Genomic DNA, 17765 nt, shown 5'->3' on the forward strand with positions numbered 1-17765 from the left:
TAAAATTGCATTTTTTTTCCCTTCCCAAATAGTTCAGGTTGCCAAGCCTTTGCCAGAAGATTGATCATTGCAGTTTGCAGACCATATTTTTTATTCCTTAATTAAGTTAACAGCTAGAGTTGTTTTATAGATTTTTCTTGAGACCGATGCCAGCCCTCTTACGGGTTGCAAAGTAATTGTAACATGAATCTAGACTATTTTTTTAGTGTCTAAAATTTCGAGGAGTGTTTTGATTTATTTATTTGATACATAAATTCTCCATCTGCTTCACTTCTCTGTGATATTTTAAAAGTATATTTGCTATGAAATACAATAATACATTTTCTGTAGTTCTGAGTTAAAGGATTTAGATTAAAACTTCAGGGATGTTGGAGAAGGAAATGGAAACCCACTCCAGTATTCTTGCCTGGGAAATCCCATGGACAGAGGAGCCTGGCAGGCTACAGTCCATGGGGTTGCAAAAGAGTTGGACATGACTGAGCGACTAAGCAACAAAAAGTACAAAGTGTTCAATCCTAACTAGTTAGCTGGAAATCATTTAGAAGTTGTGTGGGTCAAAGCAGTGGAGAATGTACGCATTAGATCTCATTCAGTTAGTAACCTTTACTGAATCCTGTGTATGTTTGTTAAACAATAAACCAAAAGCTTTTGTATTAAAAAAAAATTCAGTGATGAGTAATATTTAGTTTTTATGTTGATACATCCAATGACTATAGCTTAGCCATTTTGTCTACTGTTAGAGTCTTATTCTAGTTTACAAAGGTATATATTGTAGGTGTGTATCTCAAAATCCAAGTTCCATTAGGGACACAACTTTCCATCCTCTTCAATGAGAATCTTTGGTGAATGGTATAGTTTAGACCTGGGTTCAAATTCTGTTTTTACCATTTGAATAAATTGCATAAAATCGTTATGCCTCATTTGTTCATCTATGAAATAAGTGTAATGCAGTCTGATTCTCAGAATTGTTATAAAGGTTAGAGAAACTGTAAAATTCCAGGTACTTTGCCTGACTGAGTAAATGGTGGGTAAGTTATTATTGCTGTTATGATTCCTGAATAGTGACCATGGTTGCTTTGATAGCATGATATAGACACTGGGCTGTATATGTACATTGAAAATCATATGCTGGATTAAGGAAAACTAGTGTACAATCCAGGGAAGTCTACAGAACCTCCTGTAGCAGACTATTTGTTGCATATATTTACTCAGATTTCTGAAAATAAATGAATCTATCATTCCGTCTAGTCTTTGTAGATAGATTTGAACTCTAATGTATTTTTCTTTTCCTTTTATTTTCAGGGTGCTATTTTTTTGGAGGGTGTAACTGTTAAAGGTGTAACTCAAGTAACAACTCAGCCAAAGTTAGGAGAGGTACAGCAGAAGTGTCATCAATTCTGTGGCTGGGAAGGGTAATAAGCATTTTAAATTTTAATTAAAGTTTTAAATAAAATGTATTCTTACTCTGCAGTACTTAACATTAATGCAAACGGTGACATAGCTTCTTTGCTCCATGAAATTTCTGTGTTTACATAGAATTTTTTGTCAAGCAAAAGTTTATCAGATTTTTCTCAAGATAAACAGTGTAATTAGATTTTTGAGTCAAAATTAGATGACTCACATGTCTTCTCTAGAGGAATAGAAAATTACTATTGTTATCTTCTGGTATTTGTTTTGTGGGTTTGATTCTACTGTTGCTGATTAGAGTTTTGGTTGCCCTTATGATTTTATTAAGAAAGAAGAGGTGAAACTTGAATGAGCCTCACTTTCCAGTTTTTCTGTTATCAGAAACCTAGAAGAATCAGCTTTAAATATACTCTACCCCTTACCATGACTTGAAGATATTCATAAGACATTTTATAGCAGAGTATTCAGGAGAGAGTTCATGGCTCTTATCTGTTGCTCTCAGGTCTTGGTCTGTGATCATTCCTGTTGGTCTTTGCCATCTGTGGCAGAAAACTGTAATACAGTTAGAACATGATGAAATAGGGTTATTGTTAAAAATTCCTAATATAAAGAACTTTTGGACTGGTACATACAGATCAATCAACTAGAAATAATTTTAACTGAAAGCTGCAAATTATGATGAAGTGATGTCAGTTTTAGTGTTCTGTTAAACCCTTGCCAGTGTACCTTAATCTCGACCTAAATTTCTCCTGTTTTGTCACTTCTGGGCATCTTTTGAGCAGAAACTTGCCAACCCTGCAGAGTTATGCCAAGTTGGCAGTGTCATGATGGAGAAATATGGGGTCTAGAGCATGTAAGATAATTAAGGCAAGACTTAAACTTCTTCCTGAAGTAAAAGACTTGTAAATATATGTGCTTTACTATTTAGATCATGTATGTTAATATTTAAAAATTAGCCCAGTAGTCATAATTCATAGTGGCATGTAGGATCTTGTTAACTCGCATTTTAAAATGTGAAGAAAATGATAAGATTTTGTTAGCATTCTTGTGAAAGCTGATATTACTCCAACTGATGTTAATTTCGTAATTGGGAGACCATTGTGCTACATGTGTGACTCGTGTGAGATTGGTTTAAGACATGTATTGCTTTGTATGGATACCAGCCATAATAGTGATACAGTGATCTTCGTTAAGGTCTGGATTCCCTGGAGCACAGCCTGTTTCCATGGACAAGCAAAACATTAAACTTTTGGAGCAGAAGCCATATAAAGTAAGCTGGAAAGCAGATGGTACTCGGTAAGTTAGACTTCGGAAAAAGAAAAGTTATACTAAATTATGTACTAAATTACCCGAATGCTTGAAGAATAGCTTTGTTGTGAGAGAAGGTTTGTACTTTTGGGAGTGACATGAACAGCAAAATAAACTGTTTCATATATTGTATAGTTTTTGTTTTGCTAGTATTCTTAGTTGTCTACTAGTTATCTTTTTCATTTTCTAAATATTTGGTTTCAGATTTATGTTAGTTTGAAATGAATCTATACCAGACTTAAATCTGAAAGTATTTTTTCTTAATAATATTGTACTTTTTGGTATGACTGCTGCCCACCACCTTGTCTTTAATGGTTGTTGGGCACTTCTAAAATTAACAAATGTATTATGAGTTTATAATCTAAAAATTACCAAGTCCCCGATTCATTCTGTATTTTATTCCTTCTATAGTTTTTCTTTTTCTGTTAATCCTTACTAATACTTTTTGTAATTTTATCCACTCTTAAGGTTCTATTCTTACAACAGAGCTTAGCTTCACATTTCATATTCCTAAGTTTAAAAATATTGATACCCTTTGATTATTAAAATTATTAAAAATATTTAAAATATGTTAAAAATATAAATTTTACTTAATTTAAATATTAAAATAAATAAAAATAAATTTTTATTAAATAAAGTAATTCCAAACAATTAGCATACAGTGGACACTGAGTAAAAGATAGCTACAGATATTCTTACATATACTTCTGATGTATGTGTATTATATGTGTATGTGTGTATATATATATGTATATGTAATACACATATATATACAAGCATTCTTGCTTTAAGAAAAATTGAATACACAATTCATTGTAGTTATTGCTTAGCTTCTGGTTTTGAGTTTTTATATAAGCAATTCACTAAATGTATACATTTGAAATGTAAATTGTAAATTTTTTTTCTCATAAAAATGTCCTATGCCTTTGTTTTAATTGAGTGCTAGACATGTAGTCATGCTATACTTGTCCTGACGAATACTTGGTGACTTGTAGAAATAGCTGTTATGTAGATAAACTGTCTATAATATGTTCAGGGAGCTTCTGAACATAGTTACTGCTCTAATGGTTTTTATACAGAACAGTGTAATTACCCCAGGAAATTAGTAACTTGCTTGGATCCTTTGATATGTATCTCGTTAATAAGGTTTGTAGCAGATGTTTATTCCAGTGAGTGGAACTGAATGTTCAGACAGGAATAGTGTGGTTAGGATAATGAGATGCTACACTAGAAAAGTTTTATATACTGAGAGGAATATTGAAGAGGTTTTAGATATCTCTGGAATAATTTTCAGTGAACTGCAAACAGATGATGTTTTATGCTGTTTAGGAACAGAATGAGTAAATCAAATTATTAACAATTCAGTGATGTTACACTGCTATAATTTAGATTTGTTCACTTAGCTGTTTTTTAGTTCCTCTTGAGGGAAGATATCAGAGCAGATAAATTTATGTTTAGCCCTAATTTTCTTTTGGTCACAAAGTAAGTAGTTTTTTTCTGATATATAACAACTTTGAATATTGCATTTAATAAGAATTTACTTCTGTCTTATTTCCTAATACGTATTAATTAGGGCCATAACATTGTATCTAATATTTAGAAACTCACTTGTAAATAAAGCTATGCCTGGAAAGGATTTTTAATTTGTGAACTCTTCTAGGGAGACGTAGTGTGTTTGTGGTGATAACTTTCCATCCAAGGAGCAAGCGTCTTTTAATTTCATGGCTGCAATCACCATCCGCAGTGATTTTAAAGCCCAGAAAAATAAAGTCAGCTACTGTTTTCACTGTTTGCCAGTCTATTTGCCATGAAGTGATGGGACCGGATGCCATGATCTTAGTTTTCTGAATGTTGAGCTTTAAGCCAACTTTTTCACTCTCCTCTTTCACTTTCATCAAGAGGCTCTTTAGTTCTTCACTTTCTGCCATAAGGGTGGTGTCATCTGCTTATCTGAGGTTCTTGATATTTCTCCCGGCAATCTTGATTCCAGCTTGTGCTTCTTCCAGCCCAGCATTTCTCATGATGTACTCTGCATATAAGTTAAATAAGCAGGGTGACAATATACAGCCTTGACGTACACCTTTTCCTATTTGGAACCAGTCTGTTGTTCCATGTCCAGTTCTAACTGTTGCTTCCTGACCTGCATATAGGCTTCTCAAGAGGCAGGTCAGGTGGTCTGGTATGCCCATCTCTTGAAGAATTTTCCACAGTTTATTGTGATCCACACAGTCAAAGGCTTTGGCATAGTCAATAAAGCAGAAACAGATGTTCTTTTGGAACTCTCTTGCTTTTTCGATGATCCAGCGGATGTTGGCAAATTGATCTCTGGTTCCTCTGTCTTTTCTAAAACTTGAACATCTGGAAGTTCATGGTTCACATATTGCTGAAGCCTGGCTTGGAGAATTTTGAGCATTACTTTACTAGCGTGTGAGATAAGTGCAATTGTGCGGCAGTTTGAGCATTCTTTGGCATTGCCTTTCTTTGGGATTGGAATGAAAACTGACCTTTTCCAGTCCTGTGGCCACTGCTGAGTTTTCCAAAGTTGCTGGCATATTGAATGCAGCACTTTCACAGCATCATCTTTCAGGATTTGAAACAGCTCAACTGGAATTCCATCACCTCCACTAGCTTGTTTGTAGTGATGCTTCCTAAGGCCCACCTGACTTCAAATTCCAGGATGTCCGGCTCTAGGTGAGTGTGAGTGATCACAGCTTTGTGATTATCTGGGTTGTGAAGATCTTTTTTGTACAGTTCTTATGTATATTCTTGCCACCTCTTCTTAATATCTTCTGCTTCTGTTAGGTCCCTACCATTTCTGTCTTTTATCGAGCCCATCTTCGCATGAAATGTTCCATTGGTATCTCTGATTTTCTTGAAGAGATCTCTAGTCTTTCCCATTCTGTTGTTTTCCTCTATTTCTTTGCATTGATCACTGAGAAAGGCTTTCTTATCTGTCCTTGCTACTCTTTGGAACTCTGCATTCAGATGTTTATATCTTTCCTTTTCTCCTTTGCCTTTCGCCTCTCTTCTTTTCACAGCTATTTGTAAGGCCTCCTCAGACAGCCATTTTGCTTTTTTGCATTTCTTTTTCTTGGGGATGGTCTTGCTCCCAGTCTCCTGTACAATGTCACGAACCTCCATTTATAGTCATCAGGCACTCTATCTATCAGATCTAGTCCCTTAAATCTATTTCTCACTTCCACTGTATAATCATAAGGGATTTGATTTAGGTCATACCTGAATGGACTAGTGGTTTTCCCCACTTTGTTTAATTTAAGTCTGAATTTGGCAATAAGGAGTTCATAATCTGAGCCACAGTCAGCTCCTGGTCTTGTTTTTGCTGACTATATAGAGCTTCTTCATCTTTGGCTGCAAAGGATATAATCAATCTGATTTCGGTGTTGACCATCTGGAAAGAAAGTTATGACTAACCTAGACAGCATATTAAAAAGCAGAGACATTACTTTGCCAACAAAGGTCCGTCTAGTCAAGGCTATGGTTTTTCCAGTGGTCATGTATGGATGTGAGAGTTGGACTATTAAGAAAGCTGAGCGCCAAAGAATTGATGCTTTTGAACTGTGGTGTTGGAGAAGACTCTTGAGAGTCCCTTGGACTGCAAGGAGATCCAACCAGTCCATCCTGAAGGAGATCACTCCTGGGTGTTCACTGGAGGGACTGATGTTGAAACTGAAACTCCAGTATTTTGGCCACCTGATGCAGAGAGCTGACTTATTTGAAAAGACCCTGATGCTGGGAAAGATTGAGGGCAAGAGGAGAAGGGGATGACAGAGGATGAGATGGTTGGATGGCATCACCGACACAATGGACATGGGTTTGGGTGGACTTCGGGAGTTGGTGATGGACAGGGAGGCCTGGCATGCCGTGATTCATGGGATCGCAAAGAGTCGAAGACAACTGAGTGACTGAACTGAACTGAGTGTGTCTGGATATATTTGAGGGGGGTGGAATCCAGAAAATAAAATATTTGCCTTAATCTTGTAACTGTTGCTGCTACTGCTAAGTAGCTTCAGTCATGTCCGACTCTGTGCGACCCCATAGACGGCAGCCTACCAGGCTCCCTTATCCCTGGGATTCTCCAGGCAAGAACACTGGAGTGGGTCGCCATTTCCTTCTCCAATGCATGAAAGTGAAAAGTGAAAGTGAAGTCGCTCAGTCGTGTCCGACTCCTAGTGACCCCATGGACTGCAGCCTACCAGGCCTCCGTCCATGGGATTTGCCAGGCAAGAGTACTGGAGTGGGTTGCCATTGTAACTAGTTAGAGGCAAAATTGGCAGTACGACTCTGGTCTTCTGTAGCTTTCTTTTTTCCCCCCTTCATTGTTCTGTATTTTAGAAATTGGGCTTCTAAGATATGATTTAATGTTGTTTTTCTTCATTATATAGTTAGCTCATTTTGGAACTTAATGAAAATTCAGCACCATATTTCTGATGATAACCCCAAACCAGGTTTCATTATTTGAAGACTCTGGTCCTGTTTTTTAACAGTTTCATTAGGACTATTAATACTGTGAGGGTGCAAGGCCAGTTTTTTTGCATCTGGGAGGAACACAAGAAAGCTGTAACTCCTATGTTCCTTTCTTATATTCCCTTCTTGGAGAAGGGAGACAAACAAGGAGTGATTAGAAGTTCATCAGAAACACTATTTATTGATCTAAAGCCATAGTTGATGATATCTGGTAGTAAATTGGTTAAAAAAAGAAACTAGTGGAACTCATTTTACTCTTACTCCTTCTCTAAGCTCACATCTTACTTACCATTATCTGAAATAGACAAAAGTGGGGCTGCTTTGGTTGTTGAACATTTTGGGGCAGCATGTGGGATTGTATTCTGGGTGCCCTCTTAAGGTCACCATGGAACTTTTTAGGATAGCATGTCCCAAAGGCTGCTGGATGTTTGGGTTACATTGGTGGCTCAGATGGTAAAGAATCTGCCTGCAATGCAGGAGACTCCTGGGTTGGGAAGATCCCCTGGAGAAGGGAATGGCAACCCACTCCAGTATTCTTTCCTGGAGAATCCCATGGACAGAGGAGCCTGGTGGCCTACAGTCCATGGGGGTCGCAAAGAGTCGGACAAGACTGAGCGGCCAACACTTTCACTTTCACTATACTATTGTCATAGTGTTACGATCATGTGTGCGTGTGTGTTCTGTCGCTCACTCATGTCTCACTGTTTGCAACCACATGCACTGTATTCTACCAGGCTCCTCTGTCCATGGGATTCTCCAGGCGAAAAACTGGAGTGGATTGCCATTCTCTCTTCCAGGGGATCTTCCCAACCCTGTGGCTCTGACATTGGCAAACAAATTCTTTACCACTGAGCCACTTGGGAAGCCCCTATTACCATCATAGTAAGCTTTTCTTTTTTTAAAAAGAAAAAATCTAGATATCCAAATTCAGTAGGCTTTAGTTGGCTTTGAGAATTTGGTTTTCAGAAGCACCCCAGCTACTTCTGATTTCTAGCCAAGTCCAGGAACCACTGCCCTTAGTGCCCTGTTGAATGAACACAGTTTAAAAATCAGTGATCTAAACCAGAGCAGTGTTTGAAAGTCAAAGTGTAGTTGCTCAGTCACGTTCAACTCTTTGCGATCCTATAGACTGTAGCCCTCCAGGCTCCTCCGTCTTTGGGATTTTCCAGGTAAGAATACTGGAGTGGGTTGCCATTTCCTTCTCCAAGAGCAATATTTAGCCAGCCATTGAGTTCAGGATATAGCTGAGGATTTGTCCATTAATTGATTAAAGGAGATTCATGTAAAATGGTTGTTAGCATGATGTTTAATAAATGTTATTGTTACCATAGTGTAAGACTCCATGGGCAGTCATTTTCACTTGGTAATCAGCATTTAGTTTCCCAGAATCCATTCAAAATTCTCTTAGGTTGTGGGGTAGTTACTGTACAAGAATAAAAGTGGGTATAGGACAAAAGCAGTCTAATATTTTAAAATCAAACTTCTGAAATAGATGTCAGCTAGTCACATCTTTAGGACTTGCTAAAGGATAAAAAGGACCTTTAAATATTAATTTCTTTAATTAAACTACTTATTAATATGAGAGTTACTACTTATTAACAGAGATACTATCTCTGAAATGCTACTTAAGAATAGAAAATCAACTGAATTCATTACCAAATTTGGCTCAAAAACTCTTAGAGCTAAACAGAACATATACAGGTAAAACCTGTGTTGCAAACATAAGAGCAATCCCTGGTTAAAATTTGAGGTTGTCCATATTCTAGGGGTAATGAGCATCTGAAACTTTGAGACATTAATAAAAATCCCTGTCGTTAATATGCCTAAATATATATGTTTTTAAATAGAGCTATGCTATAGAAGTCAAATATATGAGGAAAAAAAATATTAACAGTGATAAAATATATATAAAAATATATATTAAGTGATATATATATATATGCGCACACATTCAGTTCAATTGCTCAGTTGTGTCTGACTCTTTGCAACCCCATGGATTGTAGCACACCAGGCTTCCTTGTCCATCACCAGCTCTTGGACTGACTGGTGTCCATCATGTCCATCAAGTCTAGACTCATGTCCATCAAGTTGGTGATGCCATCCAATCATCTCATCTTCTGTCGTCCCCTTCTCCTGCCTTCAATCTTTCCTAGCATCAGAGTCTTTTCAGATGAGTTGGTTCTTCACGTCAGGTGGCCAAAGTATTGGAGTTTCAGCTTCAGCATCTGTCCTTCCAATGAATATTCAGGATTGATTTCCTTTAATATTGACCTGTTTGATCTCCTTATAGTCCAAGGGACTCTCAAGAGTCTTCTCCAACACCACAGTTCAAAAGCATCAATTCTTCGGTGATCAGCTTTTTTTATAATCCAACTCTCTCATCCCTATATGACTGGTGGAAAAATCATAGCTTTGACTAGATGGACCTTTGTTGGCAAAGTAATGTCTCTTCTTTTTAATTCGTCTAGATTGGTCATAGCTTTTCTTCCAAGGAGTGAGCGTCTTTTAATTTCTTGGCTGCGTCACCATCTGCAATGATTTTGGAGCCCTCAAATTAAAGTCTTTCACTGTTTGCATTGTTTCCTCATATATATTACATATATGTATATTAACAGTGATAAAAAACTGCCTGATCCTCCATATAAATTATATATACTCTTCTGTTATAAACTATAGAAGACTATCAGGTTTCCCTCAAATCGCTTGGTGATGATAATTGGAATTGCCTTGCCCCTTTCACTTAATGGCCTTCCGTTGTGGCTCAGCTGGTAAAGAATCCGCCTGCAGTGCAGGGGACCTGAGTTCGATCTCTGGGTTGGGATGATGCCTTGGAGAAGGCAAAGGCTACCCACTCCAACATTCTGGCCTGCACTATTCCATGGACTGTATAGTCCATGGGGTCTCAAAGAGTCGGACACGACTGAACAACATTCACTTTCACTTAATGGCAAAATCTGTGTCTTTGAAGAAATAATATTTATTGCTTTACTAGATAACCGTGCTACTTTAGGAATTAGAGAGTCTCAAAGACAATATAAGCCACTGTAGGAAAGCAAAATACAATTCTTGACCTTGAAGCAGCTTTAAGATGTAGTAAGAGATGTAGTAAAAGTGTGTATAGTACAAAGCATGAGAAATAAGGAGAGGTAACAAAGAACTGCTTAGGGGCGTTACTTGATATTCCATATGAAATATGAGTGCTCATTTTGATTTTAGGAGTATAATAATGGGTATCCTAGATGGGTGTTTACCTGTGATAGTGGAATACAGAAGAGATACAGACACAGTTGTTATTTAGTGTTGCCTAATGCTGCAAGGAGATCCAACCAGTCCATTCTGAAGGAGGTCAGCCCTGGGATTTCTTTGGAAGGAATGATGCTGAAGCTGAAACTCCAGTACTTTGGCCACCTCATGCAAAGAGTTGACTCATTGGAAAAGACTCTGATGCTGGGAGGGATTGGGGGCAGGAGGAGAAGGGGACGACAGAGGATGAGATGGCTGGATGGCGTCACTGACTTGATGAACGTGAGTCTGAGTGAACTCTGGGAGTTGGTGATGGACAGGGAGGCCTGGCGTGCTGCGATTCATGGGGTTGCAAAGTCTCGGACACGACTGAGCGACTGAACTGATCTGATCTGATCTGAATGCTACTAAGCTCACTGGAGGACATCTGTCCCCTACTCCCATCTCAGCTATAGAGCTACCAGTGTGAGGTATGAGCTACCTGGATGAGAGGTTAAGGGGATTTTCCTACTTATTTTTTTCACAATTTCATGATACTTTAAGAATTGGTTATTTGCTCACATGCTGTAGTTCATTATTATAGAAATGGTAAGTACTAGGTTGACTGAAAAAGAAAATTCACAAAGAGTTTGTGAATCAGTGAAAAAATGTTTGAAAGAATTGTAATTTTTTTTTAAGGAAGGTGTGCTGTATATAAAAGAAAATTGGAAGTAATCAATCATGTCAAGGGACAAATGTAAGAAATAAACAAAGTCTTTGGAATATTTCTTTTGATCTTTTCTTCTCATGAGGACTGATTATTTTATAAAAATAAAAATATTTTTCACACCTTTCAGCCCCTTTGATATGTAAGTGCTGTCCAAACCATTTTTCGTGGCTTTAAAATTTTATTCCAGATCAAGATAAATCTTGAGAAATCAATGTGGCTTTTTACCCTCTCTCATGGAAGACCAGTTAAAAGGATATTGTATTTTACATATTTAATTTGTGCGTGACTCTGAAGTTCTGAAAAGCATGACCTATAATATTCATGGTAATTAGTGCAAATATACCATTTGATTTTACACTTTGAAGTCTAATGATACTCTGTATTCTTATTGTGAACAGCGCTATTTAATCTAAAAGTAACTAGTTAAAATAACCAACAGAGGCTTCTTATCCTTAGAACAGATAGATTCATGAGATTTGTTTACCAGTATTGGAACTAATTATCTGATTTGTGCAATGAATAATAATTTTGCAGTTTTCTATTAACTTGAAAGATTTTCAAATCCTCTTAATTAGGTCAAAATCAATGAATATGTCTATACCTTATAATAAGTGCACCCTAAATATTTTTCTGTTTTAGTAAACATTTTTCTATTCAGATCAGATCAGATCAGTTGCTCAGTCGTGTCCGACTCTTTGTGACCCCATGAATCGCAGCACGCCAGGCCTCCCTGTCCATCACCAACTCCCGGAGTTCACTGAGACTCATGTTCATCGAGTCAGTGACGCCATCCAGCCATCTCATCCTCTGTCATCCCCTTCTCCTCCTGCCCCCAATCCCTCCCAGCATCAGAGTCTTTTCCGATGAGTCAACTCTTCGCATGAGGTGGCCAAAGTACTGGAGTTTCAGCTTCAGCATCACTCCTTCCAAAGAAATCCCAGGGCTGATCTCCTTCAGAATGGACTGGTTGGATCTCCTTGCAGTCCAAGGGACTCTCAAGAGTCGTCTCCAACACCACAGTTCAAAAGCATCAATTCTTCAGCGCTCAGCCTTCTTCACAGTCCAACTCTCACATCCGTACATGACCACAGGAAAAACCATAGCCTTGACTAGACGGACCTTTGTTGGCAAAGTAATGTCTCTGCTTTTCAATATGCTATCTAGGTTGGTCATAACTTTTCCTTCCAAGGAGTAAGTGTCTTTTAATTTCATGACTGCAGTCACCATCTGTAGTGATTTTGGAGCCCAGAAAAATAAAGTCTGACACTGTTTCCACTGTTTCCCCATCTATTTCCCATGAAGTGGTGGGACCAGATGCCATGATCTTCGTTTTCTGAATGTTGAGCTTTAAGCCAGCTTTTTCACTCTCCACTTTCACTTGCATCAAGAGGCTTTTGAGTTCCTCTTCACGTTCTGCCATAAGGGTGGTGTCATCTGATGACTAAAATAAAATTGTTTATTAAGGTAAGCCTTGTTTCAGATTAAATAAATCAAGTGATACTAGAAAGCTTATGATTGAAAGTCACTTCTCCATTGCCTCTTCCTATCATTTTTACTCCCTAAAGGCAACCACTGCCCACCCCCCACTCGATTATTGTGATATTTGTCTTATTGTGGTGGCCTGGAAATGAACCTGTGATATCTCCCAAGGTCTAAGGCAACCACTTTTAGCTTTTCTTTTTTTATTTCTTTTAATTTATCCTGTGATTATCCTCAAGTCTGTGAGTAACATGTTTATGTTGATGTTTATTAGTTAACTTTAGGTGAGTTTCTAATATGGTCATGAGAATGTGGCTCACCAATTTCTTTCTGCCCGTCTGTTCTTTCTTCTAGTTTCTTATTACAGATAAAACTGTTATTGATAGTTCCTCATTTATCATGCCTCTATATTTAATCTTCCCTTTATTCTAATAACCCTTACATAGTATTCCTTAATTCTTTTATTTTTTAATTAATTGATTATTTGGGGGCACACTGAGCGGTGTGTGGGATCCTAATTCCCCAACAAGGGATTGAACCACACCCTCTGCATTGGAAGGTGGCGTCTTAACCGCTGGACTGCTAGGGGTGACCCAGTATTTCTTAACTCTTAAAAGAGTTGAGAAACTTTTGAGTTCCAGGTTTTCCATCTACTTCTTTACATTAGCTCTAACTTTAATATTTTCAACTCTGTTTACATTTACATGCTGTTTGTTAAACATAGGTTTTTGTTTTTTTGTTTTCTGTCAAGGTTGATTTAAATGGTAAAAAATACTTAAAATTTTTTTCTTACTGAACTGTTGTTGAGGTTAGTGGAAAGGAATATATTTCCTTTTTTATGATGTGAAAAGAAATCACTCTGATATTTCTCACACATAGGGGCTTACTACATAGAATTGATTACAAAGACACTGTGAGAACAAGAAAGCAAAAGGGTGAGAGAGGTTCAGCGAGCTGCTGCTGCCTCTGGTGGGAGCCTGGTTAGCACTTGCTGCCCAGCAGCAGGAAGAGGTACTGCCTGTGTGGCTGCTGCTGCTGGGATTGCTCACCACTGCATGCCAGCAGCCACTCCCCGGGGGTTCTGCCCCAAAGAGCCCTGCCGTCATCTTGTGGCTGCTGCCTTCAGTGCCACCTGAGATGCTGACAGAAACGAATCAGTAGGTTTCTTCCCTTCCCCTTTTTTCCAGTCTCCTTCCAGGGTGTTGGCAAAGGAATCGGGGTAGGGTCATTTGCTTACTTCTCAACCCAGATCCATTGAGAGCAAGTGCTAGGATGGAGCTGACCACTAAAGACAGCCACCTTGCCCAGAGTTCAAAGTCATGCCTTCTCTACCACTTCAAGTAGAATGTTCCTTTTGTCAAGTTTAAATAGGTTCTTTTTAACTCTGATCGTTGCCTTTACCCTATAATCAAGTTTTTTCAAAGTTTGACTCATTTTATTTCTTCTTTGAATTATTTTTTGTTACCCCAAAGACTTTTTTCTCTTTTATAGCCTTCCGTGATTTTTGGCCTGTGTATAAAGCTCTGTTCCCAGTTTTTATCCTGGTTGGATCTAGCTTTCTGGATTCCATGTTTTTTTTCCCTCCCTCTCTTCCCATCCTTTCTTTTTTAATTTAGGTATATTCTCTTATTTTGCAGGAGTACCTCCTTCAGCCTCTTTCTAAGAAAGTTATGTATAAGAAGTAACCCATAAGCATGCTTAGGTGTATGAAAATGCTGTTCCTCTGGTCCTGAGTTTAGTAATTTGGCTGTGTATAAAACTTAGAAATGATTTTCCCTCAGAATAACAAAAACCTTAACTTCTATTAACCTCTGCCACTGATAAAAGTTGTGTTATAATTCTGATTCTAGTGCCGTGTACGTGGTTTGCCCCTGGAAACCTTTAGAATTTTCTCTTTGTTCTTGTCCTGAAGTTTTTCAGTGGACCCACTAATTATGTGAGTCTACACTACCCCCCCCCCCCCCACCTTTCCGTTCATTGGCACCTGGTAATCAGTTGAATCTGAAAACCTGAGTTCTTCCATTCAGGGTAATTTTATCTCTCCTATTTGCTCCTTTTTTCCCTTCTGTTTTCCCCCTTTAAACCTACTATTGGTTGTTGTACTGCCTAGATTCTTTTTCTTCTCTAATCTTTTCTGTCATGCTTTTCATCTGCTGGTCTCTTTTTTCAGCTTTCTGATAAGCTTTCTCATTTTTTCCTCTATGCTTATAATGAATTACTAATTTCAGTATTTATGCATTTAAATTTCAAGAGTACATGCATTCTTACTGTCTGCTTATACCTTTCTATGCCAACCTGTTCATAATTTATGGACATGATACCATTTTGAATTTCTTATGGGAATACTAACTGGAAAGCATAGAGTTACTGTATTTCGAATCATCTTTGTTCTTCATGTTTCTGGTTTTCTGAAATGTACAGTGATCCTTGGTTAGCTGCATTTGAAAAAAAGACAGAAAAACTGCTTGAAAGGAATTTTGTGAAAGTCCGCTGGGTTTGTCACGTTGACAGCTTTGCTTCATAATAAGCAGTTGTGCTTGGAGGACCTTCAGTCCTACTGTATGGAGAAGTCTTTGCTTCTGGGCACCATTACCCATGTGGTAGTTGCTTTACTTAAGGGTTTGGTTCAGTTTTTTAAAAGAAGGGCTTTCCAGTTTTATTGATTGATTGCTTAGGAAACGGTTAACTAGTATGTCTTTTCTGTGAGTTGTGGGGATTTAACTGTTTTACATAATTAAAAATAACCAATTTTTTCTTTTCTGTCTATACTGTTACTCTTGTTAGTTGATGTTTCTGGGTCTGGATCTTCTTTGGGATTTTGTAAAACAGCTTCTTTTGTGGTCACTATGCTTCTCAGCATCTCTCCATCTGTTTCTTGTCCAGCAGAAATGTATTGTAGTAGTTCATTTGCTGATACTCTTCCTTCCTTTCCTTCATTGTCTTCATCAATGTTTGTTATGTTAGTTGTCTGTTCCCACCTGACAGATTATCTCAAGACTGTCGTTGTTCAGTTGCCAAGTCCTGTTGGACTCTTTGCGACCCCATGGACTGCAGCACACCAGGCTTCCCTATCCTTCACTATCTCTTAGAGTTTGCTCAAACTCATTTCATTGAGTCAGTGATGCCATCCAACCATCTTATCCTCCAGCCCTCAATTTTTCCCATCATCAGGGTCTTTTCCAGTGAGTCGCCTCTGATTACCTCAAGATTACCCTCCAAATTTAGCAGCATAAAACAACAAACATTTAATATCTAATGGTTCTGGGGAGTGATTTAATTGGGTGGTTCTAGCCCACTGTCTCTCATGGGGTTTCTGTGAAGCTTTTGGCCAGGATTGCTGTCATCTCGAGGCTCCACTTCCAGGCTTACTCATGTGGTTGATAGCAGCCTCAGTTCTTTGCTGATTGTTGGCCTGGAGCCTCCATCCCTTGCCTTGTGGGCCTGTCCATAGACTGGGTAGGGAGGAAAAACTTCTTGCACTTGCTTGTGTTTAGTGTTTGGGAGTCTGGATTAAACTGGGAAAGAAGAGTAAAAAAAAAAAAAAGGAATGAAAGAAAAGTAAAAAAAAAAAAAAAATTTATTCGTATGCCTTTGGGAGTGCACAAAATAAGTGACTTGCTAAATGACTAAAGTTAGTAAAGTTCTTCTATGGGAAGAACAGATGGTTTTCTTTAGGAAAACCTGTTTTTAGGATAGCAACAGGAGATAAGAAAGCTGATGATAATCTTCGTTATGCTAGCGTGATTGGTCTTTTCCATCTTCCTCATGGCTGTAAAACTCCCCCAGAGAGGGGATTTAAGATAATTTCATTCTCAATCCCCTTGCTGGAACTGAATATACTCCAAAGAGGTGATTTATGGAAACCTCATTTCCAGAAGTTTCTGCTTTTGTGGGAAGGCTTCTTTCAGCATCTCTTGAATCTCAAATGTCTTCAGTTTAAAGTAATCTTCATACTAACTCTGGAGTTCTGTGTGTCCTTAAATAGTTGCCTGAACATCCTTACTACATGGCAGCCAGCTTCCCCCAGATCAAGTGATCCAAGAAATTCCAAGATATTTAAGATAGAAGTAGCAATCTTTTTATAATTTAAGATATCCTCATTATAATGAACTATTTATATCCTCCAGAATGCATTTGTGGTAAGAGATTCACATTTTTTAAAATAAATTATTAAATGTTTTATAGCATTATCTCCAGGGATTTAAGGACCATATTTTGAACTAGTTTATTTTAATGATTTATTATTTAGATACGCCACCGAAGTACTTTTTTTCCAGTCACTTTGGTTTAGTTTTGGCATTTTATGATTACACTAGATGGCAGCAGAGGACCAGCTTTAACACAGGCTTATTTTGTGATGCAGTACCCAATGCATTGTGCATCTAATACATTCAAAAATATTAGTTTGGGATTATTAAGAATTTAGTAATGATTAGGGGATCATGTATACATCAGTGTTGAAAGCATAGAGGTTTGATAATGTTGCTGTGTTCCTTAATGTTGCCATGTTCAAATTCAAATATTTGAATTATTATATTTGTAGATGACTCTGTAGTATCATTTTGGAACTGTTTTTGTAAAAACCATTTAGCCACATTAAAGTCCCCGATGGTGTTTTGTTTGATTCAGGAAACAGATATTTTTATGTTGGAGTCTCCAAAAGTGAAAGGATGATTTGAAGACTCTATTTTATCCCATATGGGTTTTACTGTCAGTTGTTTGTGTTGGGAGCAAAGGAGTCTATAGAAAAACTGTGTTGGAATGTAACTCTTCTATTTCAGATAGTGAAATTAATGTTCCAAAGGGTAAAACAGTTGTTGGACTTGTACATAGCATGTGAAGAGTAGTGATTTTGATATATGTGCTCCAGTTATATTTTGGGAAAGAAATTTCTATATCTCTATGCTTTCTTTTTTAGAAATCATATATCATAAAGTATTTTTACTTTCTTTAGAAACTATATTCAGTTTTTGCATGTTAATGGTAATCTGGTTCTCTTGAGGCACTGGTATCTGTGAACTAGGCAAAGAAATTGAAAATGAGTAATTCTGTCAGCTCTTTTTTAAATTGTGAGATCTGGTTTGAGGATTTTATATGCAGCCCATCTTTGTACAGTATGTTCCTGGCTTTCAGC

At 37.7% G+C, this 17765-nt stretch overlaps 1 protein-coding gene across 4 annotated transcripts in view; it reads left to right on the forward strand.

Moving 5' to 3' along the window:
• The window catches only part of RNGTT (RNA guanylyltransferase and 5'-phosphatase), a 249562-nt gene that overhangs the window by 42791 nt on the left and 189006 nt on the right, over positions 1–17765 (forward strand). For all 4 annotated transcript variants that reach the window (XM_061427846.1, XM_061427844.1, XM_061427847.1 and 1 more), the window contains exons 7-8: positions 1303–1412; positions 2602–2703. In XM_061427846.1, the coding sequence (XP_061283830.1) occupies positions 1303–1412; positions 2602–2703 (212 nt within the window). The remainder of the gene's footprint in view (positions 1–1302; positions 1413–2601; positions 2704–17765) is intronic.

Source organism: Bos javanicus, chromosome 9, assembly GCF_032452875.1.
Source record: "Bos javanicus breed banteng chromosome 9, ARS-OSU_banteng_1.0, whole genome shotgun sequence".
Classification (NCBI taxonomy): domain Eukaryota; kingdom Metazoa; phylum Chordata; class Mammalia; order Artiodactyla; family Bovidae; genus Bos; species Bos javanicus.